This window comes from Psittacula echo, assembly GCF_963264785.1.
Source record: "Psittacula echo genome assembly, chromosome: 1".
In the NCBI taxonomy this organism is placed as follows: Eukaryota; Metazoa; Chordata; class Aves; order Psittaciformes; family Psittacidae; genus Psittacula; species Psittacula echo.
In genome coordinates, this window is record NC_137735.1 from 36266027 (window position 1) to 36292247 (window position 26221).

Sequence of the window (26221 nt, forward strand, 5' to 3'; positions counted from 1 at the left end):
ACCACATCCTATGCAGTGAGAAAGAGAGAGAAAAAGAGAAAGAGAGACTACTTCTGGTAAGCAAAGGTCAACAATTCAGTAATATTTAGAAACACTGTATGGGTCTGTATCTTAAGTAAATACAGTGCCTCAAAGGAACAGACAGCCGTTGCAAAATCTGTAGGCCTTTTTCTTTTCTTCTTTTTTCTTTAATACTTTTCAGTCCAACTTGAGTGCAGCGATATGCATATGTAAACATATTCTTTAAAGCAGATCACCTTTAAGGTCATTGAGAAAAACAAAAAAGTTTTGTCATTAGCAGTATCATTCTTCTGGAAGGCGCTCTTTTCGTTACAGAGTCTGTTCGGATTGTGCTACAGAAAAAATCTGAGCAAAGATGTAAGCTTAGGCTCAAGTAGTAATGCAGCAAAACAGTTTGGTCTCCTTTTTAGAAGACACTGGTACACAGTCTCTTTGGCAGCCTGAGCTAAGCCAGTGTGTTACCTCTTTCCTATCTCACTTTGTCTGAGGAACTGTATATTGTTAGCGCTGTCTGCTAATTCTGGATATTGCTCCACGGAGAGTACATAGTACCCATCGTATCCTTGTACCTTTCCAGCACTAAGCAACTGCCTCTTTTCTCCTTCTGTCCACAACCTGGCACCTTCCTCTCCATCTCTTACTCTCTGTTGTTCTCTGGCCCAGGCACTGGAAAGAGCTCTTTGCCTGGCTTGCTCCAGTATTCGGGCCTTTTCCTCATCAAGTGTCATGCCATAGCGGACGTGAAGTGCTAGAGCACCATATTGCATCTCAACATCAGCAAACCTACGAGTCCTGCCATTTACCACAGTGGTGGACTGGGAAACAGTGACGTTGATGCCATTCTCCAGGGCCTTCCGCCCACTTGTCAGCCTCAGTGTCCCAAGGTCACTCTCAGGGGAGGTGGTCTTGATAAAATAGTGCGTGTCCTTTCCCTCAATGGTGAAATGCAAGTTTTCTAGGTAGTAGGCGTTGTTCAAAACAGCTGCCACTTTTATGCAGTCCTCATTTGCAATGTTGAGCACGTTTGTTTGCACTTTGCCTTGATTGACAGCAAGCATCACCCCTTTCCCAATCAGAGACTTCACTGTAGCAAACCACAGCCATGACTTCTCTCCACTGAATTTCCGTCTGCTGACCTGCACTTCTGCCATCTTTCCCAGGGAAAGGAAGGCCTTTGCTTGTCTCGCCACTTGTTGTTGCACTCCAGAAATTGGCTGTAAACAAGAACAGACAGAAGTTTTACAAGCCATCTGTAGCCCTCTAGATGCCAGCCAAACTTTCTTGGTGTGCTGCCTGTGGACGACAACAGGATGTGCCACAACTGACAGTGCCAGGGAGTTAATTAAATCTACATACTGCTTGTTCTGCTGAGTTACATGACTATTTTGTTTGATAATGCTCAGTGCTTTTTCTCTTTGTCTCCCCGAGAACATGCACAAAATTAAGATTTAACTTCAGGGGCTACTTCCTGGGATGCATAAGACAGACCTTTGCAATACTAATACTTACCATGGGTATGAGCTATCTTACTACAATACAGTGTCATCTCATCCTCTGAGCTTGTTCGACTATGATTCCTGTCTGCCATGAGTCCATCCAAATTGAGGAGATTTTTGCAGGTCACAAAGCTGCACTTCAGCATACAAACAAGCCTTTTTTTATGCTGCATCAGGAGATAAGAGTCTCTTGGGTAGCTGCAGTCTGAGACCAAACTGCGGGGAGGCTCTCATAACCCCTTAAGCTACAACAGGAAGGAGGGGAATCAAACTGTAATAATAATCTCTACCTCACTGCTCTGTACCATTTGCTTCCTTCTCTTTCTTTTACTGTAGAGATGCCCTTTCTTCAAATGCAGAAACAGATAAAAGGGGATTTGTGAAAGGGCTGTGGCCAATTCAGTTATGTGAACTTACATTTCGCTTCAAGTATCAGTATGCTGCCTGAAAGAGATGAGCAGCTTTTCTCCCCCAAGAACTTCAGATGGGTGCAGTTCTGAATACAGCAGAATGCTTTGTTGACAACTAGCAAAGGCAAGGGGCAAGTCTAAAATATGCTTGCTTGGTATTTCATGTTTTACTGTATCTGGGTTGTTCCTGTTGAAAAGGTGTGTTATAAAGGGGAGGAAATAAGAGGTGCAATTGTGAGGTGCAAAAGCACAAGATGGAAAAGCTAGGATAGGAGAATCTGTTAAAGAAGTTTATTTTGACTGTTGAGAGCTGTATGTAGCCCCGTCTGTCAGATGCAGTCTTGGTAAAGAGAGAGGATAGCTGGAGAATGGGACCTGCCATCTTAACTGCTGTGGTTAGACAGAACAGCTAGAAGAGCAGGAGCAACTAGCAGGAATGGTCAGCTAGCACGGCTAGATCGCAGGGCAGCTCACATTATGGGTTCAGCTGTGGTTGGGATGAGGCTTTACAGCTGCGCAGAACAGGCACATCTTATCTGTCTAACCCTGGGTCTTAACAGCTACAAGCTGTGAATGAGCTAGTATTGACGGAGGTGGGGAGCAGACAGCTGCCCTAGCAGTTGTCTCAGCAGGAAACAGAAAGATTTAAATAGCTTTGGCTGCACTTTTGAAAAGGAGTACTTAGTTTCTGTAGATGATACAGTTTATCTTCCAATTGACCCCCTTCTCCCTTCAGCAAAATCCTGTTTAACCCATTTGATTCACTGCTGGCAAATGAGACAAAAGGCTGTTTAGTTTCCCCAAATTTCTGGGTGGGAGTCCAAGCAGGAGTCATTAACAGACTCCTACAACCTTAATTCGGTCTTGCTGCTAATCAGAGCCTGCCAAAAGGTTTGCAGAGGCTTCTTTGCTCTGCCATGAGGGCAGCTTTCTGGAGGGGACAGTTCCTGATGGAATTATGAATTGACTTGGACTCTCAACTCTTCCTGAATCTGGCAGATTCCTGTCTGCATTATTAACAAGTATGGATTTCAGCTGTTGGAAATCCTACATGAAAACTACTGAGCACAAAATACATTCTAGACAGCATGCTCATCAGTGAGAGCAGTGAGATGCTATAGCAACTTCATAATGAAAAGTTTGCTTATTTTTAACATGTATCCTCAGAGTTCTGGAGCAAACTCTCAGAGCTCCGTAACGCTCGCTCACTCCAGAATGTCTCAAAATACTAAATGGCTTGTGTGTTTACTTCTGGCTCCTGCTTGCACTTCCTTCTTCAACAGTGAATATCATAGTCACGGCTTCTTCCTACCTGAGAATTTTGAATCTTTCCGTTTTGCTCCCACTTCTCTCTTTTCCTGTCATGTCACAAGTCCCTGGCTCTCCTCATGTTGTTGAACTCCTCTCTGAAGATTTTTGAAAACTAGCTGTCTGCTCTTATCTCTTTGACCATACTGGTTCTCTTCCTGGTGCACCTCTTTCTTGCTGGTGTTAGTGGATAACTGCATTCTTTAGCCTTTAAGGTCTAAATAAACAACCTCTGATTGTTCTTCACAGCCATGCCTGATGACAGGTCTCTTGTCTCCTGATACAACGACCTTGCCTGGAGTACTTGCAATGCTCCTCCTCCATTGCTTCTACCACTCATGGGAGACACTAATCACATGCTATGCTCTAAGGTATTTCCCTGTTACTCAAGTCTGTTACTCAAACCCAATTACTCATCCCTGGCTATTGAAACAAATATATATATATATATCTAGCGTGTCACTTTAAGGGATTACCCATTTTATTGCCTCTTAACACCTTCTTCTTAACTGAGAACTGTAGTTTTGAGAGCACAGATCTTTGATCTTTGAGTGAGTTTGATTTGTAAATATGATTTTCTTAAATAACAGATTTAGATTTTCCACATTTATTTCTTACATCGTTTAGAACTGGAGCATGTTTTAGGGACTGAAGTTCATTTTTTCCTCCCAAAGAACTTCATGAGCACCAGGAGTTTTGGTTTTATGTAATATAATGGGTTTTACCTCAGGTAATTTCATTTTCAACATTTTATCTTTACATATAAAACATGGTTAATATTAAAGAGAAGTAAAATTGTAGTGGTGCCTGTATGTATAATTTATATCACCTGTTCTGTTTATTTCCCAGTCTATTTTTTACTACAGTGTTCAGTTTCTGCCTTCAGGCAGTGTGCTAGTACAAATCAAATCTCTGTAGTTTCTGCTATGAAACTTTAAAGGGCCTTAAACTTCTTTCCATTGATTGTTTTTTTTACGCATTTTTATTATTGCTGAAAGAAAACAAAAGCTTATTTAAAATGGTATCTAACTTAGCAAATCTGTAAGAAAAAACACCATCTCTAATTCCTACAAAAAGTAAATAAAAATTAGAGGTTTTTGAAAAGCCCTGTTCAGATTTAACTTAGCAAGTAACACTGTCAGGATTATCCATGCCTAGTTAAGATCTGAATAGAAGGGCACGTTCTGTCCTGTTCCATTTGTATGTTTAGTTTTGTTTCTTACTGGTATGTCTTCCCATTGCTGGCTCTTCACAAGTTCATAAGAAGGTTCAGTTAAATCAAATTTCGGAACGGGGAAACCAGGAATGGCATTGTGCAGATGGAAACCAAATGTCACCAGCCAGCTGTTAACATCTGAAAGAGAATTATTAAACAAGAGAGAAAAATATTATCATTGTTCTGTATTTTGCAATTATGCTATTTTTACATGGAATAGCTTTCGGCATACTTGATTTCCTTCTATAACATGAAAGTTATTCAACAATCGTCATTTTGATACGTATGGATTCAGATTTGTGCTACAGCTAGAATAGCAAGCCAATAAAAAAAAATGGAAGAAAACTTCTATTCTATGTAAGAGTTGCACTATGCTTGTTTGAAAGATATCGCAGGCTTCAGTGATTTTGAAGGCCTCAGTGACTTTCAGAACAACTATAGGAGCACAATTAAGGTGAGATTTCCTTCTCAGGTAGCCTAAACTAATTGAGATTTCATGGTCAGGCTGAACACGCTTTACGTTCCACCTTCATCATCAATAGTTTAAAACAAAGCAAAACAGTACTGCAGAGCACATCCTGTCCTTTTCTTATGTATGTGTTACTGTAATGTCTTCAAACTACCCCTGAAATAACACCAAAATGGTCAATTACCTTTTAAATGATTTGGTAGGTATTTTGTGTTGGTTCAAGAGAAATCTCCCCCTTTTTGAGATGAAGATGGACTGATGAAATTAAAAGCTAATGAAATGTATTATAGCTGCATCAGTAAGCAGACAGGATACTAAATTAGCATTAGATAACATTATTTATACCTTTTATGTTCTGTTAAGAATATATAGATTATGGATGCCAACAATTAATTAGTTAACAATTGTTGGGCAAAAATAGGTGCTCTGCCTTGTTTCTGTCTTTCTACCCAGTCCAAATACAAAGCTTAGCAGAAGTTGTCAGAGTGCTCCTTACCAAGTCTAATAGTTTCCACTAAAGAAAACCCCAAATTAGGGGAAGAAGGAACTACATTTTTTCAAATATTACAATTACTACAAATATTACAATATTACAATACACAATATACAATACACAATACAAATATTACAATATACAAATATTACATTTTTTCAAATATTACAAAAATTAAAAGTATCTACATTAAAATTATGTTAACCTTTCCAGATAAATTATATGCCTTATGAGGCTCTGCATCTAAAACTACCAGCCAGTGAAATTACTAATTGTAACGGCCTTATATGAGCAGTGTGTCTATGCAATCCATACACCAAAGATGTTAAGAACTGAAACTGTATTTTGAGGGCAATTTTTGAACTAAGTGCATAATTTTCAATGCCACAAAGAATCTGATTGTAACTGCATCCCCTAAGCACATGCTGCTGAAAGAGGACAGAGCCAACGGTCTGTTATTATCTTGCTCCCAGGCAGCCTATTAGCAACCCTGTTAATAGCTGCTGTTTGTTAAATTAATGCAAACCCATTTGATTCCCAGGATGCTTTTCTGAGTGGTAGTCTCATAAGTAAGTGGTGCTGAGCCCCTCTTGTAGTCCAGCACTGCCTATATAAAATACTTAGGATTATTCATATCTGTTCAAATACAAAAATTCAAATGCAAGTTAGGCATTTTTCAGAAAATTTTGGTGACGTGCAGTCATTTTTTTTGTATGTAGAATAATGGAACTCTAGACCCACAAAAAGCATATAGGTTCTATAAGAACTCAGTTATACAAGAAATGGCATGTTAGCAGCTTTTTGTTGCTAACATTCACATTTCACAGAGAAATTCACATTCTTTTTTCTTATATGCTGTGCTTCCTTCCCTGCTTCTGGCTATGTACTCATTACTTTGTGCTGGTCCTGCTGAAGCTTATTGGACTTCTCTTTCTAAGCCAATTTACATTAGTAGCCTTGCAAAAACCTACCCTGGTAGATATTAACCAACTGCCAGTGAGAATATTCTGCCTTGATGAGTTAAACTGGTCACAGAAAGACCTCTCACAGTCTCACTCCCTCTTGTCTGGTCTTTTTGGTCCATGAATATGCACCTTTTACTGCTCAGTAGCCCACAGCTATGAAGAAGCCTGAGTCTAATTCTCATGTAAGGAGATTCTCATGAACAGTCTTGAGCGGTTCTTACTCCTGTACTTGCTCAAGGAGTCTTATTTTATTTTATTTTTTCATTCTAAGAGCACTGGGTAATGCATAGCAGTACTGGAAGGCAACCTAGGGCTCCTCTTTCCTAATGCCCTGAGATCTCTAGCTGAGGCACTGTGTGTTACAGTTCAGTAAGTGGGAAAGGAAGAGATGTGTTCCATTGGTACTCCAAAATGTACTTTGGAAAACCCAACCTCTCTGTATACTGAGATGCTCTAATTTATCTTTTCAGTTCAAGAATCTAATATTAAAGCATGGTAAAGACTATGTAGGGCAAAAGGTTTAGGTTTAGTTACCCTGAAAGCTAATGATTGCCTGTGGATCTTAATCCGCTATGCAGGTACCTAAATCAATGTCCAAAGCTAGATGAGATATTTTCAAGATCACCCATTTGTTATGTCACAGTTCCTGATAAGTGTGTCTGCTTTAATAATTCTCATTTTTAAGTGAAGTGCTTAATGTTTCATCATAAAGAACTTTTCTAAGTAGGATATACTTAGGTACCAAAATCGTGATTCCAATATAAACTGGATGTCTATAGGTCCAGCACCCCTAAGCTGCAATTAAGTAACCTTCTTTTACCTGTGATATAATCCTTCACATCATGTATTTTGCTGGCTGGGTTGTTATTTCTAAACATGTACAAATTAAAAGGCGCTGGATCCTTCCCAATTCTCTTCCAGATTTCAATATCAGGTGTTGTCCACCGGCCTGCCAGTATGTCATAATCTCTTTCTCCGAAGTGGACTAGCTTGGTCAGTGGGTCGTATAAGCCTCCATGGAATCCGATTACCAGCTGGAAGTCAAGGTTAGAGTCAAAATAGATCTCTCCATAGGCAGTGTATTGAATTTGTTTAAGCATGAGACCATTGCTACTGAAAACAGCCAGTGGTGTCCCCGTGTTGTCTGATGCAATGTAAAACTCGTCTCCACTGCTAATTTCCATGGCAAAAAGGTGTCCTTGCAGATCATAATAGAGAGATGTGATTTCAGAACTTGAGTGGTTATAAACATGAGTTATCCTGGTTGGGTAAGTAAGGTCAGCGTAAAAAAACTGGAGATGCTGTCCAAGGCTAGTTTTAGTGGAAACTCGTCGTCCAAGTCCATCGTAACGGTAAATTACCGTCCATCCACTGCCTTTGCTGTAAACTCGAGTAAGAAGGCCCTTTGAACTGTATTCAAAGATTTCAGTACCCCTCTGACGCAGAAATCCATCTTCATCTAATCGGTACTGAACATCACCTAGTCGAGTTATTCTGTCTCTCAGGTCATAGCGAAGTGGCGTCAAACGAGCACTGCTACTGGGGTTGAGCAAGTGGAGGTTGCCATTCAGGTCATAGTTGTATCGCCACATTATTTTTTCGTTCAGATATACTGTCTGCAGCTGACCATCTACGTCATATTCGTAAGCATATTTTGTGGTGTTGGCAAATGGCCCGATCTTAATTTCTCTTTTTGTCACTCGTCCCATGTTATCATACTGAATTGTAATCCAATACATTAATGACCGAAATATTTCATACTGAATTTCCTTGATGCGGCCATGTGCATCAAAGTGTTTTGTGTAGGTCATTACAGCTGTTGAAATTATCTGGTTAATATCATAATATATAACTCCGAATTTTCCAAATTGTTCAACTTTGCCAGAGATATCATCAAACTGGTAGAGATCAATAGGCAATGGGGTTTCATTGATGACACCCTGCATGCTAGTCACTCTGAAGCTATTGTCATAGCTGTAGTCAAATCGGGCATTTACCATTCCGTCTTCACTAAAGCGGAAAATCTGTCTGTCAATCAATGGGCCAATTTGCCTGTATCTAATGGTGCAGATAAAACCATCGCTTTGGAGGTTTACTGTTTTCAGGACTCCTGCTGTCTCGTCATAAGTAAAACTAACTCTTGTACTATCATATAAAATTTCTGAGAGCTTGGTCTGCCGTCTGTACTTGAATAATACTCTTCGGCTTGTCCCCAGGAAAGCAGTTTGAAGGAGCTGCCCTTCTTCATTGTAGTCCATTATAACAGAAGCATTACTTTCTGGGGGGTTGTATATATTCCGGTAATAGCCAATGGAGCGGATAGTCTGCATGGTATGACGAGCAACACTGGGCATGGTGACAGCAGAAAGCCGATCCAACAAATCATATTCGAAGATATACTGCCGTTGGCTATGAAGCAGAAGAACCATTGACTGAAAATGAAGAACAGATTTTTACCATGTGACAAATGGTGGAGCACCCACCCACACATACACCGATACTATTTCTTCACAAAAATGTGGCATTCCCACTTAAGAAAATTATCTCCTCTTTAATTGAGTTATCCTTGACCTTACATGTTGTTAACGTCTCCCTGCCTAATTTACTTGGATGCTTAATTGTAAGGGGTTCTGTAATTAGTAGTTCCACATTCATAATTTGCTACTTGTTATGACTGTATCACTCTTTTATCAAGCACTCACAGCTAAACAGCAGATTGTCAATGGATTCAGATAAGTCATGTTTAATATGGGAAGAAGTAAAACTGTCTTAGAGCCATTAACTCATGAGGAGAACAACATATGGGAGATACAAACTCTTCCCTACAATTAGAGATCATTTTGAAGAATTTGAATAGCCAGAGATCCTTGAATACTGTCTTCTTGTTCTGTAAGCTTTTAAGACATAGGCAAAACAATTGTTTGATTATTCACATCAAAATGAGCTATTTGGAATTATTCTGACATTTTTCTGATGTGTGGCTATTATGTATCCTAGGTCTTGATTAAATTATGTCTGCAGTGACTAGTAAATAGTATTTTCTGAGCAATGGCTTCAATAGAAATATATTTAACCCCAGAAAGAAATGAATTCTCTTTTTGCATAGCAGGTGTGAGATCTCACAAGGGGGATTTTCACAAATATTTCTAGAGGGAAAGATACCATTCAGAGATTATATATAATGAAGATTTCTAATCTTCTGCCTTTTATTTTGATACTACAACATATAGCAAATACAAATTGACAGCTGTAACTATTTAGACACAAAACCGTTTCTTGGTAGGGAAAAAAAACCAACTGAAGAATTTACAAACAAATTATTTTCAACTGAGTGCATTGCAGAGATCTAGTCTCTGTACATTATTTAAAGTGTTAAGATAAAAGGTAAATACAGATGCTTCTTGTTAGTTGGTGGCCTGAATAATTTAAAACCACATCAATTCCTAGCAATTAGCTACAGTGTGATTACATATCTATTTTGTGAAACATTCCCCTAGGAATCACATGTTGATACTTGGAGTAATTGAAATGTACTTCTACTACCTATTTTTGCTTTGTATACTGCTGCAGAGTTTCAGCACATCAGAAGCATTTTTTAAAATCTGAGTGTTCTTTACCTTTTCCAGATATGTGTAACTCCAAGTTTTCCCATCAGCAAACACTCTAGACACTATCCTTCCCTGTCCATCATACTCTATTTTTTCACTAGTCGTCCCTCGCTGTATGCTGCCTATTTGACCTGTGGATGAATAGGTAACATTGACAGCCATCAGCTTGCTGCTTGGTAGCCACAGAGTGGGGTGCCCTGACGTGTCGTAGGCAATCCTCAGCAGAAATTTACGGTGGTCATCGTAGATCTTTTCTGTCTTTGTGGTTCGATCAAAGTCAACTGAAAGGAGGTTTCTGCCATTAACCTTTTTAAAGTAAACAAAATGACACAATAAATCATGCTGTTCAAACCCTAGCCACCTATTATTCCCACAAAGCTAGCTATTCTTTAAATACAATTTACAGTGATTGATTTGCTGTGTGCGTAAATTATTTTAGCAACTGCTTGATATAACTGTAAGGCACTGTATTACCATCTACTTTAGAAGGTCTCATTATATGAAGAGTCTGAATCTGTTGCAATGTGTTCTTTCTTGATATTTACTCAAACTGTTAAGGAAACACTGAAAGATGTGCACCAAAACCTTCTGTAATAAATGGGGCCATTTCAGTGAACAAAATACTTCTTTTGTAGGCAGTCTGAAGTACATATAGCAAATTATTGTCAAAACATTCCCAGCAACCACTTGTCCAGTTCATAACATTCACTCTAAAAAGATGGAATCCTAATCTTCCACAGCAAGTATTTTTCAAAACAGTAAATACAAAATTAAGATCTTCAAAAGCATGTTAAATCTTCAAATTAAGATTAACTAGTTTTTAGAACACAGGCTTTCCCCTTCTGGATCAAATGGTAGTTTAATTCAGTATATCATCCACTGCTGCAATATATTTAGGTGGCTGAAATCCTTAGTAGAGGATTATGTCTTCTGCCTATTTAACTGACCACTTAAAGTCATAAATGACTGGAAGACTACTGAACCACTGAAAAGCAGTTATAAATGCTCTGAAATGTATAACTATTTTGATTTGAAATTGAACCTTAGCCTAGATACATTTATGTTGAAAACTGTATTATTTATATATGTAAACGACAGCGATGGATAGTGGTTTCTATGTAATGCTTTTACACTGAAATCCTACATCCTTTTAGTGTTCTAAATATGCTTTCAGTTTCATTGAATCAGCTGTCATTTTTGTATTTGTGAAAGGAAAATGTCTGGTTTACTTTTCCCACATTGGTATCTTTGCACTTCACTGTTTCCCCCACCTGCATTGAATTGGTTTTCAGCATTCTCACACTAAAGAATTTCTTTGTTCATCTGTAAACCATCTCTGTATCTGCTGTGTCTTTTAAAAGTTACTCCAGCTGGGAGTGAAACACTAGTCCTGAAGATTTTTCATCACTGTATTTTGCTAACATATAGGACAAACAAACATACAGGTATCTGTATTAGGATTTTTTTAAAAATTCTTTTTCAAGTACTTGATGCATACATTATAAAGAGATGAAGAAAGACACCTAAATAACATCCAGAAAAGAACAAGACAACAGATATCCTGACCAAAGAAATGGCTGGAGGATTTTTGCATTTGTCAGGGCTGCATGTTCAAAAATCCATGTATCATGGTTGTTGCTACTTACACACTAAGGCTGATAAGCTTCTAAAATATCAATGTAAATTAGATTCTTTATTATTGGCATAAACCATATTAAAGTGCTGGTGATGTGTTGTAGGCAAATATGGGAAATTACAAATGCTCAGTATTGCTTGTATCTGTCTGTCTATCTACATTACCTTTCTCTTTTTTACAGTGAAATCACTGGCATGACAAAAATCTCCACTATCAATTTAGGAACAAAAGTCAAATTTTCATGTAAATCATCTAAGTAAGGAACACAAAGTCTAGCAGATGCAGAATAGCTACTCTACCTATTTAATGAGCCATCAAATGTTAAATATACTTTGAAAAATTAATGTGACAAGACTGATTCTAGATGTAGGTTAAACTTAACTATGAAGCATTCCCATTCACTTCCTTATTGTCATTTTCTTGGACTTCTTCATTTTTAGGTAGTTTTTGTTTAATTTTTCCAACATCTAATATTTGCTCATTTGCCTAAATTCACTCTTAAATCTTGCTTATCTCCAGCTTTTATTTCTCAGCCTCTCCCACACATGCCTGCACTCATCTCTCTGTCTCCCTGCCTGTTTTGCTTCCCTGATTTTTTCTCCTCCCTTTCTCTCCATCTTGCCTTCATTATTTTACATTTAATTATGATACTTATTAATTTTCTTGTCTACCTCTCATGCTTAGACACTGAAGTGAGAATGGGCACTTCTGATTTCTGAATTGGCAAAGAGGAAAGGGTGGTTTTATGGTTAAGGCAGATGTCCAAGCAATTGTGGTTAATTTCTTGGCTAAGCGCATCTTTCCGGTGTAAATTGCAGCAAAGTACTTAATCTGGCTGTCTCACTGCTGTATCTGCTAAATGGGATAATAACATCCCTTGCCTTCTCACTTTCCATCTGTCTGGTCTGTGTAAGGGCAGGATACAGGGGAAAGAAAGGAAATGCCTCTTTCTCCAGCCAGACTCTGCTGACAGAGCTCTTGCATTCAGATATGTGATCTTTTGGTGAAATTTTGGCTGTGCTCGCATAATCTTGTAATGCAGATGGCAATTATAATAGCAACAAGATTTGGTGATACAGCTTCTTTGGACAGTATGGGGCTGGAATAACATATGTCAGCTAAAGTACTGCCTTCTACTGAAGCACTTCTTAACAATGGCTCTGCTACCAAAATGCTTTTACAGCAAACTTGAATGTTTTATTGTGTCTAAGACAGCCATGCTCCGAATATATTTGAAACCTCTGGGTTTCATTACAATACAGATAGTAATTCAGGAAATTTTCAATTAGCGGCACAAAACTGAGTCTCTTGACAGTCCCTACAGACTGTCATGATCAATGTATTTCAGTAATTTAGGTGTTCAACTATCCCGCTTTGTTTTAATTCCTGTTTTTCTTTCCAGTGAGAAGCATGAAATCTGACTGTGATCCCCCATTAAAAGCAGGAATCTATTGCTGTGCCTTACAGATTGATTCAAGAGGTAATATGAAAACTGGGGACCTTTGAAGAGCTTGGAGCATGTCAGGTCTCAGGAGGAGGCAGAGCAAACTCTTCCTGTGAGCTCCCTTTTGTATCTTACCTGCCTACTCTGGATGCATCCCTTGAGACAGAGCTTATACCAATTCCTTTATTTGAGATCCTTGTGAATGAAGGTCTGTCTGGTCTCAATACAAAAGGCTCTTTCACATACAGGACTGTCAGGACTTCTGCCAAAGGCCAGCCTACACACCAAATGTACAGGTCCAGGGACAAAACTAGCTTATTGAACAATTAAGATACAAGTCTGAACAAAGTAAGATTGATATGATTGTTGAGTTAAGGGAGGGTGACATAATTCCTAATTAATTTCTTCATAAAGACTGCTAATAGTGGGTAGAACTAATACAAGATAGAAAACCAAGACAGTACCTGAGAGTGTACTTGGTTATTTTAGATACTATATAAACATAAAATGCAGTGAAAGGGTCATATATATGAGTACATTTACTGGCAATACATTTTGCCACATTTTTGTCTACATTTGTCTTCTTTGCAGCAAAATGTTATTGACGTATCTGTAGATGCAAATGATAAGCTCCCCAAGTTGTTAATGTTCTTCTTTTTGTTGTTTTCTTTTCCTATTTTCCTACATCCCTTCCCACCCCCAAGTGACATTTCTGTAATATCTTCCCATATAAATCAATCTCAAAGCAGCTTCCTTTTTTTTTTTTTCTTTACTGACAAGTTTCTTTCTTTACTTCTCCTTGGAGGCATTTTTCTCTTGTTAGCTCATATTCTCCACATGCCCTACTTTTCTTATTTGTATATATACTTTTAATTACTACTATTTTATCCTAATCTATAATCTCTCACTATCCCCTCCATCTTATTAAATCTTTCCTTCTCTCTGCTGTGCCTTTTTTCCTGTTAAGTCTTCCAGGTTGCCTGTGACATTTATTTTACCTCCTCTGCACTTGAATGCCAAAATTTTTCTTCACTTTTGAGAACTGGACTCATGGTGATTTGTTTTACTGCCAAAGCAAATGCCATTCGTATGGTTATTTTATTTTCTCTTGGGCTTCTTTCACAAATGAATTGGCAGGTGTATTATCCTACTGTATTATGACGTGCCTATGAACCAGCAGCTACTGTGCACAGTCATTCTTCCTCCTTAAAACATCCGTTCTTCTTGCAGAACTAGTGATAGAGAGGAATATAAGGTGCGTGAGAGCATTCCCTCCTTTCTCATCCCACATGACGATACAAAATATTTTAAGATTTAAAATGGCATGATACCTCTAAGATGTCAAGTGGTCTAAAATTACCTTCATTTGATATACTGCCTAGACCTTATTTTAAAGAACTGAGTTCAGTTCTAAGAGTAAGTCAGACCTCTGATATGGTCTTGAAATGGTTTCCTGGCAACCCAATTTCAAATGCTTAATCTATGTTGTCTTTACCAAATGGCTGTCATAAATCATAGTTTGCTTCCTACTTGTATTTTATTAACTACATATGAAGAAGAAATGCCAACAAAATGGTAAAGACATATGTTATAGGAATATGCCATACCCATGCACACACAGTTATACCTTTCCTACAGTAAGTATTAGGGCTGTGCTAACTTAAGGTAGAATAATTTAAAACAAGATTCAAAGTCAGATGTGTGAATTCAGTACCAGAAACAAAAATAGTGAAGGAAAGCAGAAAATTGTTCTTTCATTCTGATTAATTCCAAGGTTTTTTAGGCTAAAACCAACAGTCCAAAGTCCACAGAAAAGAGCGATTAATAAGGAAAATCAGCCAATAAATGAAGTAATAAATTCAAGTGCTTCCTGCTCTACAATAAGCTTGTCTACAGTAAATATTCTGTGGTTGTTGGATGGCAATACCTACAGGAATGTGTTTAAATTTCCTCTCACTTAATGAGAATGCAACAGATATCTTATATGCTTGCATGCTTACCCGGAGCTTTCGGCCGAACACATTGACTTTTCCCTGGGCTTGCTCCTTCCGGAATCGCCACTCCACCAGGTTCTGTCCATTTTCTCCTGGGAGGGTCATGTTTCTCTTTGCCACTGTTGGATTGGCGGTGCCAGCCAACACGTGCGGCTCTGTCTGATAGTGTGAGTCCAGGCCGCTGGCGTACAGGATTCTCAGTGAGCCATCGTAACCAATCTGGTAGCTATTCCTTAACTGATCTGGAAAGGCAAAAAAGAGAGGCACAGGTTACTTACATGGGTTCAGAGCTTGCCTTTATCCTGCACACTTTAGGAAATATGTTCATGTAACAGCTTGACTTCACGTAACTGACCCAATGGTAATAAATACCCAGGGTGAGATTGGTAAGGATATCTATATCACGTGAGAGCACAAATGCCTTTGGGATCCATCTTTAAAGTCACTTAAACATTTAAAAAAAGTCCCACCCTCAGAGTATGTTCTTGGAACTGGCAAAAAACATATTTTCTGCTATTTCGGTAGGTATTTTTTGCCTAATCCTAAGCATACTATCATAGAATCATAGAATAGTTAGGGCTGAAAAGGACCTTAAGATCATCAAGTTCCAAACCCCCTGCCATGGGCAGGGACACCTCACACTAAACCATGTCAGCCAAGGTTATGACTACTGACTTTTTCAAGGATGTTGCTGCTGGGATGCCACATGCTATTTTCAAGCTAAAATCTCACCTCGTGCTATTTCTGTACCTTTTCCCCTTTCAATCCATTTCTTTCTCCTTTCCAGAAATCCCTTTTGTTTACAGTACCTTGAACCATTGTATAGAAAGAATCAATTGATGATAAGTTGGAAGTGATGCTGACATCTTCCTCTCTGCTGGATGACTCAATGTCCACTGTAATGGCCCTTTCCATTTCCCCGTGAAGGTTAGTGACAACTCCAGTTGGGAATGTAACGTTTGTGAGACGGCCCTCACTATCATAGCTTAAAAAAAAAAAAAAAAAGAAAAAGTCCAGAAATGATCCATAGCAGGAACAAATTGTTTCTATTTACAAGTAAAATAAATGAACAAAAATACCAGCTACTCATACTGGTAAGGCACATTTGCTTTTTTGTGCATGGGATACGCACAGCGAAGACTTCAAATGTACTTTGAAGTAGTCAAAAGGCTGCTTAACATATAGGAGCCTCAATGGTGATAGCAAGAGCAAACAGATGGATCTTCAGCTCTGCATATTATTCTTTGAAGTGTGACCAGATCCTGCTGCACATCTAATTCACCGTTTCAACGGGAGCATATTTATTGGTGCTAAATTCTGTAGCATTCTGTACTGACTCCCTGTTATTGGACTAGATTTTGCTGTTACTGTAGGAATCCTCAAAATTTTTCATAAAAAGGATATCTGAGGAAGAATGTCTCTTGGGTCTTTCCTATTCAATGATTTTGCAGACCACCTGTCCTCCTGTTCCCGAGTGCTTCACATCCCTTGTATTATTAAGAGAAAGAATCTCGGGTATTATTTAATCTACTTAAGCTGCTTGTAGCTAGAAATCAGAACAGCTACCATATATCACTTCCCTATGGATCAGTTTCAGAACTGTGACCTAAGACATGCACAAGATGCTTATTTTTCTGGCTCTACTGACATTGCTTTAAACCAACAGCTATATATATCCACTTAATATGAATAAGCAAATACAATTTCTGTAATTAAAGTAGACCTATGATATCTAAATGATGTCTTTTCCTATGCTGTGTTAGGTATACTCCATTGATACAAGACCCGAGATCGTGCTCACATCCAAACATTCGCTGTGGTCACAGTATAGAGAGGTAAAGCATTATGTGAGCTTCAGGTCAGAAAACTGCCTTTAAGATCAGCTCTTCCAGTACTACAGCCTCAATTTGTCAGCCTAGGTGTTCAGCTGAGGCTGCTGGTATAGAAGCATAGCCTGCCTGTACCTGCAGCGGAGAGAAACAAGTGTCCAAAGGGTGATTCCAGGCCCACGTATGAACTGTTTGCTCTCAGGAGTTTTTCATCACTCTCCCGTAACCACGTAGCGGGAAGCTGAAGGAAGCTTTAGTCTCTTAAAGTAACTAGAACGTGACCCTGCAGGTCTTCACAGTGTGCTAGACATTTCATGCTTACAATTATCACCAAAATTGCTCCTTCTGGGAAAGAAACACAAAAAACCCGCAACAAACTAACAAATAAAAAAGCCCCAAGCATATCACTGAGGCTACAGAAACTCCTTTTCTTAAATTGAGAGAATTAATGCCAAACAATTTTAACCCGCAACACACTAACTTTCTCTGAACAGCATGAGTCAGACACAGCCTTGCTGTAACTGAAAGGATTAGGTTAAGAAATGTTTTTTTTCCAGTTTGCTTACTCTGTAGATTTGACAGCTTTTTGCATACAGTCATTTCCATCCTTTTAACACAGTTGATTTCCTTTGTTTATGTAAGACTTTCACTTAGCAACAGGAAAAAGAAAAGAATGTTAAACCCTACTGCAAGCCAGGGAAATCAAGTGGGAAAACTTACTTATTTTTTGAAGTTAAGTACATTTCAAGATAATGGGGTTTCTTCCAGTGTGTTTCTAGCCCTAATTTTGGCTCTTTTTTTCACATACGGGACTTGGCAAGCTGAGATACTGCATTTATGTGGGAGACCAAAACAAACATACCAACATTCCTTTTGCATGACTGTGACTGCTAGCCTATTAATGACCTTCAGTCTCATTCCTCAGTTGAATAAACTTGTTTTATTTTCATGCACAGCTTCCCTTTAAACTCCCAGGGTAACGTGTATTGTCCAATTAGCGTCCTTTTCTATTTTATGCTTTATGTTTGAAAATGGCATCAAATTATGTTGTTGGGAATTACTTGCGTCCTTTGATTCCAGTAGCCAAGTGCTGGTCTTCATTTCAAACAATGCTTACTAAAGCCGCGGAAAGTAAGATTTCCCCACAGGAAGACCTTTTCACCCTTTGAATTGCAGTATTTGTGAGAAATAAATTACCATATTTCTGATTATACCAACTGAATCAGAAAATGCTACACATGAGTAGTATTCAGTACAGTGTGCGGCTTCACTGCAGTATGCAGCACTGAACATCACTATTCTTGTTTTATGCATTCTTGCTTCCACATTATTATTTTTTGACTCTGTGCCCACAGTTCCTGAACTGGTCTCTTCTTTCACAAATACATGAAAGCACATCATGAGCCTGAGATAAGCGGCTAATATTATTCCAGTGGGGGGAGAGTTCAAAGATCAGCAAAAAATCATGCTACACATTCATGTTCTTAAAAACATGACTTTAAAGCTGAAAGAATCTTAAAAGTCATGATTCCTTGGTTCAGGCGCCCTAGTGCAGGAAGACAATGTGACTGAGATGTGATTTCTCACCCTTTTATAGCCAGGAACAAAAAGAAAGAAAGCAAATAGGTTTTTCTACAATTTACTACATATTCTGTTTTACGACAGATTGCAATGTGTGTCCTTCATTTTGTTCACAGCACATTCAATACTATACTTATACTTGCTATCTTTTTACTTACAATCAAAGTCTTATCAATGCTCAACACAGCAACATCACTCATACCTTTGGGCATTCCTTTGCCATTTTTCTTACTACATTCAAATATCCTTGCATTCTGCTACCAAGGTGAATTTATTCATCCAAGACTGTCAGTTTTAGACTGAGAGATTTCTTTTATCTGCCTAGTGTTCTAATATTGAAATTATCCTAAAAAGAGTGAGATTTGAAGTCTAGAGGGCGAGTGCCTATTTTTGGCATTTCACAGCCTCTTTGATTTTTTCATCCAAACACAAGCTCAGGCACACATGCTGCTGTGGAGCCCTCTGATCTTTCTCCTGTGCCAGGCTCCATAGCAAAGCCATTCAAACAACCTCTTCAGTTCCTTAAAAGCAAGTCTCACATAAACTTTTCAAGAATCTGAAACAGAAACTTTCTTACTGGGTGTGACCTCATGTGCATTAATCCTATCAACTCATTTCTATTTGCATTAATGGAACGATCTTTATATTTGGTCAGTAACGACAGAGGACAGCAGCAGAGGCAGCTGCCACTGCTGCTAGCTGAAGCTTCCCTTAGATCCAATTCTTTTTCTTCAGGATGATTTGCTACAGCCAGCTGGCTTTCCAATTCTGCGGTGAGAATTTCTCAGAGATATAATCAGCTTCCCAGATTCTTGACCTTTTGCTCTTCACCTACTGGAAGTATCTCTTCCATTGTTCATCTTCTTTAGTTTTAATTACATTCCTTCCCAGACCATTTTCTGTTCTAGTCTATGTAGGACACTTCACTTTGCAGTGATAACTTCCTGGTAAGCCTTGTCACAGATGGAAATGCCCTACTTACTTACTTTATTCCTTGTTCTTCATGTGCATTGTATCTTAGTCTGGAGCACATTTATCTCAACATAACTTGCAGAGCATTATTAATGTCTTACATCAGAAGATACTTCAACATAAAATAAGGAGTTATACAAATGAAGCATATAGTAAAGGTTGCTGCTAATGCCAATTGCTGAGTTATGACCGATACTGTTTTTCCACAGACCTCTGCAGCACACTCAGTACAAAACCAAAATAAATTCAGTAATAGTGGGGTTTTTTGCTACTGTAAACATGTCAGGTTGAAGAGCAAGGCAGGCCTGTTCCTACACATTTCAGGTAACAAGACATACTGTGCAAATGTGTATTATGTATTTCTTTAAAAACTGGTTACAGATTATACTGCTAGTTGGGATACTGTAATAGAGAAATGAGGCATGAATGCATTTCATAATATAGACATGTATAATTTTGACATAAAAATGAAAAGTACTGTTACATTCTCATTCAACACACATTAGGCATTTCCTCTACGCATCTCAAATTATCAATACTGCCTAAAATTTGATGGAACATTACCCTACTTGTTTGAAACTATTCATTTAAAGCCCTACATGGCAAGATGCTGCTTCTTGGCAGGTGAGAACAGAAGGTTCAAAGTTGACTTTCAGAAGTGCAGTGTGCTGTTGTTTTAGGTGTGTATTCATTATGTTGACACATACTAAAAAATCTGTCCTAACCTGTCAATGAAATGTCTCCTTCAGCTTGTTGAGGCCCTTAAGTTCACATTTATATAAAGGACAATTGTCTTTAACATTAAAGACTGTTGGTTTGCAAATATGTTCTTTCACTTGTATTCAGCGACCTGTAGCATACTTCAAGTTTAGCTACTCCCAAATAGTGAATTAACGGTTGGAAAACAACAGTAAAGAGAAGCCACCTTGTCAAGGAAACACTGCATTGCTAAACCAGTAACAAAATAGTTACCTTGCTGATCAAAAGGAAACAAAGCCATAGTTTATATCCCATCCTTTTTTATTATAATTTCTTCACCCATATGCAGCTCTCCTGTCCTCCACTGATTTAAAACAGTACATGGCAACTTACTGGGAGCTCTAGTTCTGACCATCTTTAACCATTAGGGGGGTTGTTGAATGAGATGAAAAGATTCTCAACTTCAACACAACAAAATTTGTTAACTTTTCCTCTTTACTCTATTTCTGAGTTGCCTTCCTCATTTTGATTGGCTTTTTTGCTTTTGATTTGTCTGAAGGGTGACTGAATGAACTTTCTAATAATGACAGAAGTGAAAATAATCTACAGATGCATGGGCAAACAAATGATTTCTCCTTTCAATTTTGGCATTTCTTTAGTCTCATTGAGAGACACACTTCACTTCAGTTGATTCGTAACTACTCGTGTATGACCTGCCTTTTAAAAAATAATATTAATTGAAATACTGTATGCAGTTATTTATTCCTTTAATTCCAGAGTCTACTTGACATCACCTTGGTTGTGAACTCACAGTACAAATGTATTAGGAAACCCAAAATATTAAACTATAAGCTTTCTTCTGAGGTACAACAGATGTATTTTTAAAAAATGGAATCATAAACAATAAGAGAGCTGTATGTCTTGCTAGTATTTTGTTTGCTTAAGAAGAAGGAAGCAAATGTGTCATAAATGACAACTTGATGTATGTTAGTAGGTTTCTAAATTATGACAAGTGGGTTTTCTTTACTATTGTATAAAAAGAGTAGCATTTTTTCTTTGTTCTTATCTGAAATATTGTTAAGCACGAGAAAAAAAACCCTATATTCTTGTGAATGTTACAGAATTTGAAATATATTAAAAGAAAAAGCTTCCTTTCTTTCTTTCCTTTCCTGCTCTAGACCTTTTCCTTCTCCTTTTCACTTTTCCTTTCTGTTGTGCCTAGCTCTAAGAACATAGTGGATGAATAGGAATTACAGAAAATAGGTCCAGGAATAATTCTAGCAAGGAGCTGAAGTTAACTGCAGCTCAAATCAAATTATGTATAGGAATTCATCTATTTACTTGGTTTTTTTAATTGAATTTGGGCAGAAAATGCAAATTCACAAAACCACAGAGGCTGGAAGGACATTAAAAGTATCAGTATCAGCTAAATTTCTCTGTCCTGCTCAATCAAGTGTCAGATAACTCAAGCTTAAATTCAAGCAGCTGGTCTGCTTTTCCTGTTGCTTTATCTGATGGCTGCCTTCCATGGGGAAAGGGTCTTTATCCCATTTTCATCTGGGACAGTCTTACACAACTGTTTGCACAGCTGGTTAAATAATTCAGGTAATGGTCTTTTATCTCAGCAATGTGGTCAGGACAAATTTTTCAGCCCAGGTTTAATGAAGAAATTTCCTCAGCTGGAAAGCGATCGACAATTTCTGTTTTCACCTTCTGTTATAACTCAGCTTTTGAGAGTTTTGTGGGTTTTTTGGTGTGTTTATTTTGTCATAACAGTAAAAGGATAGTTTTCAGTCTTTTTTGGTAAACTGGCATTCAGCACACCAGACATGAACCATTCACTTAAATAGGCCATTCTTGACAGCCGTAACTCATCTGCAAAACAACAGGCACACTAAATGAAAATCACTGCAGGAAACGTGTCTGTTGGAAAGGGAGCTCAAAGAACTGAATCGAGACCTTCCTTTACCATAGCTTGCTCACTTCTGTAGGGAGAAGTTTTTTGTGCTCATTTTCCACTTCAACGCACAACCAGGCAAACAAGTGCAAGTTCAGTGCCTGTGCTGCAGTAAGACTGACCATTTTCACAGCCTAATCCAAAATGAGTTCCAGAGATAGGCAACTGAGGAGGGGTAAGTGATGCTTTGCAGTGAAAGCAGCAAAACATGAATTTAACATGCTGGGGTGGCTTCTTTACTTTTTGCCAGAAAATTGCCAAATTTTTCACTCATTGCAGTACAGTGTTGCAATCCTGCCACACGGTGCTGTTTGCTGCACTGAGTACCTGCCATCTGTATTCTTGTAGGGATTCACAGAAACAAGAATTCTTTCATAACTCCCATTTCTGACCCGCACCTTACATGCACAAGAACCTGCACAAATAAATACCAAATGACGACGGTGCTTTCTGAGGAGCAAGAAGAACAACTCTGGTGTATGTGGAAGGGGGAAGGAGTTCTCCGGGAGCAGCGGGATGGAGGTGCTATGGCTTAAATGAAAGGTGTTACCCAGGGATGGAGCAGCTTCCTAGAGCTGGGGGTGTGCTCAGCAGCATGTACCCTTTTGAACTGAGTGCAGCCAATTCAACAGTGATTGAAGGGTGGTTGTCCTTACAAAGATGAGGATAAATTACAGTAGCCAGGCTTTTATCTACAAGGCCTCAGCACTCATCCCCTGACTTTCAACTTCCCTCTAATGGGAATTCACTGCCCCCGAGCCCTGTGGGGTCTGCAGGGGCCAGACTCTGTTTTTCACCAGGGTGTGCAGAGCCAGCTCCTGCCCTGCAGCAGTTTCCTGTGTGCAGTGGCTTTAATCTCAGGGCTCCCAGAGGCTGCTGGTTTGTTTCTGTGTCACTTCCCCCCCACCTCCTCAGCTCATTTGTTACTGTGCTAATAAACTGTGTGCCGTGTCGATATAAATACCAGAGTACGGCCTTTCAAATAAAAGAAATCTTGCTGTATATATACTTTGTATGACAGATTCCCCCTTGCTGTAAGGTCTGCTTACACTACCAAAGCTGAGTGCATGAGCCTTCAAGTGAAAAAAAGATGCAACGCTGGTCTGTTTGGCCAGACATTTTGTTCACAGAATAAGCTATAATGTTGCTTTTCCCCTCTTAATTCTTCTTCTATTTTTTTCTTTGTCAGTTTGAAAGGTAAAAAATCCATGAAGGTGTTCTTACAGGGTCACAAAAAGTGGACATACTGAGCTTACTAAATTGCATTAAGTTTGAAATGCAAAAGGAAAGCAAAATTATATGCATTTTGTTTTTTCTTTTAGGACACTGGAATACCCAGATGACAAACAAATATTACTGATCCAGGTTCTATGGTTAATTTAAAATAACATCCTTACTCCTTCGGAGCACAGGTCACACCCAACCAATGCAGGCTTCAGAAGTGACACTCCCCTCTGCGCAGTGAATGAGGTAGGACTTTCAACCGCACGTATCTGGTAGGCTCCCTACCAGGCTGAGTAGTCTGGCCCCACAGAAGACATCAAGGAAGGCTGAATCTCTTGATGAAGCTTGAACATTAGGACTGTGCGTTTGAATACAGCACGACTGAAAATAGAGAGCTGCCTTTTCACATGCAGTCCGGAGCTGCCCTTCCACCCTCACTGCACCAGGCCCCCCGTGAAGTGAATGTAAAGGAGAGCAAGCTACCTTGGCTAATAGCCTCCCTGTTTGACAAAGAAAATTAACATGGACAAGAATATTAACAAGTCAATAACTGAACAAATCGTATTATTAAGTCCCTGATAAAAGTAAGAAGTGAAACAGATACTTCCAGGAGCCTGAGCAGAGCTGACAGGATTGACAATGCAGGACATTTATGTCATTAATAGGAACAATACTATTTTTTACTGAATTATTCTTGCTTCTAAGTGCTTTCCAAAACCACAGAGACATCACATGCTGATTGTCTTGACAGAGATCAAAGCACTTCTTCCTTTCTCATACATGATGTAATAATGTTGACACGTGTCTTCAGCACTGCTATTTTAATATTATTACCTATTCAGTGGTTTCTCTGTTCTGCTTTTATTCTTAGCCTAGTTCTAGGGACAAGGAACAGTAAACATTCAAGAATGGAGAAATGGGTACATGTTGATTAGATGAGATATACTACTGATATCAGGCAATTAAGGGACACGCTACAGTTCAGTGAAAAAAAAATTTCATTGATAAACTAATGGTATCTATTACTGGATCATTTTTAACATGGCTGTTTTGTCATTAAGAAGGATGAGTCTGAAACAGCAAGTTTGTGTGCTCCACTGTCAGCATAAGTAAGTCTTACAAGACTGAAGTATACATGAAGTATATGCTATCAGCATGTTGTATTATTATGACATTTACTGTAAAGCTGAGTTACAGTTCCAGGTTAGAAAACTGGGAGATCATAGCCTCTACCTTAGCAAAAGGCAGTTGAAGGTAGAAATGAAAAAAGTGTTCAATGATTTATCTAAAGAAGAAACATGGTAAACAAGCACAACTGTCACTAAGCTCCTCTCAGAAATTGCATGTTGCATGAAACATGCTTACATATCTATGAAGTATGATGTATCTCTGAGAAGGCTTAAAAACCCACGTCATTCTTCAGTTTGTGGCCATGCACAATTTGAACATGTCAGCTTGATATTTTCCCTACAAGCTCTCTTTGGGTAAGGGGGGTACTTAGCTTGCTTAAATAGAGGGAATAGTTTTAATCATCTTTTGGCCCGCCTTGCCTCCATAGGTCTGTATGAAATGGTGAGAGAGGGTTATGCCTACTAGAGTTTCAACTTCTGCCTCACTAAGTGGCAGAGAACCACCAAATCTTGACTACCAGAGGACAAGCTAGTCCCTGACATGTGCTTTAAGAGAAATATATGTATTGCATGCTGGCTTGTGCCAGGCAATGTGTAGAAAAAAGCACTTACGTGAGGACTCAGTGTCTCAAAAATATTCCCACAAAAGACAGCTCAGAGACAGTTAAGAATGAAAAGGATACCGCTTTTGTTGCTTGAGTAAAAATAATATGGGAAGATTAAAGACATTGCACTTGTAAGTCATTGTTTGCAACCAAGGGCTCATGTGATGCTACAAAAGTCAGTGCAAGAATAGGATAATCAGCTGAACAAAACTGTTTTAATGAATATGGTTAATTGCTTTATAGCCACTACGTTTTACACTGATGAAGCAAAAAGGAGTAGCAGTAACAGCAGAAGGTACAGAAGGTTGTTGATGGTAAAAGGATAAAAATATCCAAAAAAGCCCTACAATACCAAGGACATTCAGAGAATGTTGTTTAGAGGAGATAAAAGCCCAGATTACATTTTTTTGCAAGTTCTGGTATTTATAAGAAAACAGAATCAAATTAGAACAAGAACCCTAAAATTGCAAGACAAAAGACTTGGCATTTTTAGATATTCGTATTACTTACAGAAAATGTGATAGAAAAATTAACAGAAACATTACAGCAAAATAAAGCCCCACAAATGTTACATGGAATAGAAATTTTAATGATGAAAACTGAATTGTGATCCCCTTAATATACAGTAAATGTGCAAGTGAGAATTGATACCACTAATGGGGGATAATTTTTATCTGATCAAAATCGAACAGTTGCTTTTATATAAATGAAATCTTTCAGTAGAAGTTCCACTGAGCTTTTAACAAGCCAAATCTCAGTATTTCCAGGTCAGACTCCACAAGCAATGCATTAAGATGAAGGAGGAGAAAAACTGCAAAATATCATCTATTCCCTATTGCCAAATGCCAACAGTTACAGATGACATGCCTGGTACGTGGGGAAACTAAGCAAGTCCAAGCCAAAGGCAGTATCTTACTCTGCATCAGAGAGATTTAAGGAAACCACAGCAGTGAATGCATTGTTAATAAAAGTGTAATATGTAACGGGTGGTACTCTGCAACATGCAGTGAAAACAGATTTTTACCTGTGATTCTCTCTAGTCTTTAAGTTATCAGGATTTCACATTCTGTGTGATTTTGCCACCTTTCCAGAATGGCTGGAAAGCTTGTCAGTTTAACTATGGCAGCAAAATAAACTTGTAAGGGGTCTGCTTGCTAATGTCAC

The 26221-nt window shown here is 38.5% G+C and overlaps 1 protein-coding gene across 7 annotated transcripts in view; it reads right to left on the minus strand.

Moving 5' to 3' along the window:
- Window positions 1-479: 479 nt before the first annotated feature.
- TENM3 (teneurin transmembrane protein 3) overlaps window positions 480-26221 on the minus strand; it is a gene marked incomplete at both ends in the record, with an annotated part of 327594 nt that continues 301852 nt past the window's right edge. For all 7 annotated transcript variants that reach the window (XM_080639194.1, XM_080639193.1, XM_080639192.1 and 4 more), the window contains 6 exons: window positions 480-1235; window positions 4459-4589; window positions 7199-8810; window positions 9996-10292; window positions 15067-15302; window positions 15870-16045. In XM_080639194.1, coding sequence (XP_080495320.1) covers window positions 480-1235; window positions 4459-4589; window positions 7199-8810; window positions 9996-10292; window positions 15067-15302; window positions 15870-16045 — 3208 coding nt within the window. The remainder of the gene's footprint in view (window positions 1236-4458; window positions 4590-7198; window positions 8811-9995; window positions 10293-15066; window positions 15303-15869; window positions 16046-26221) is intronic.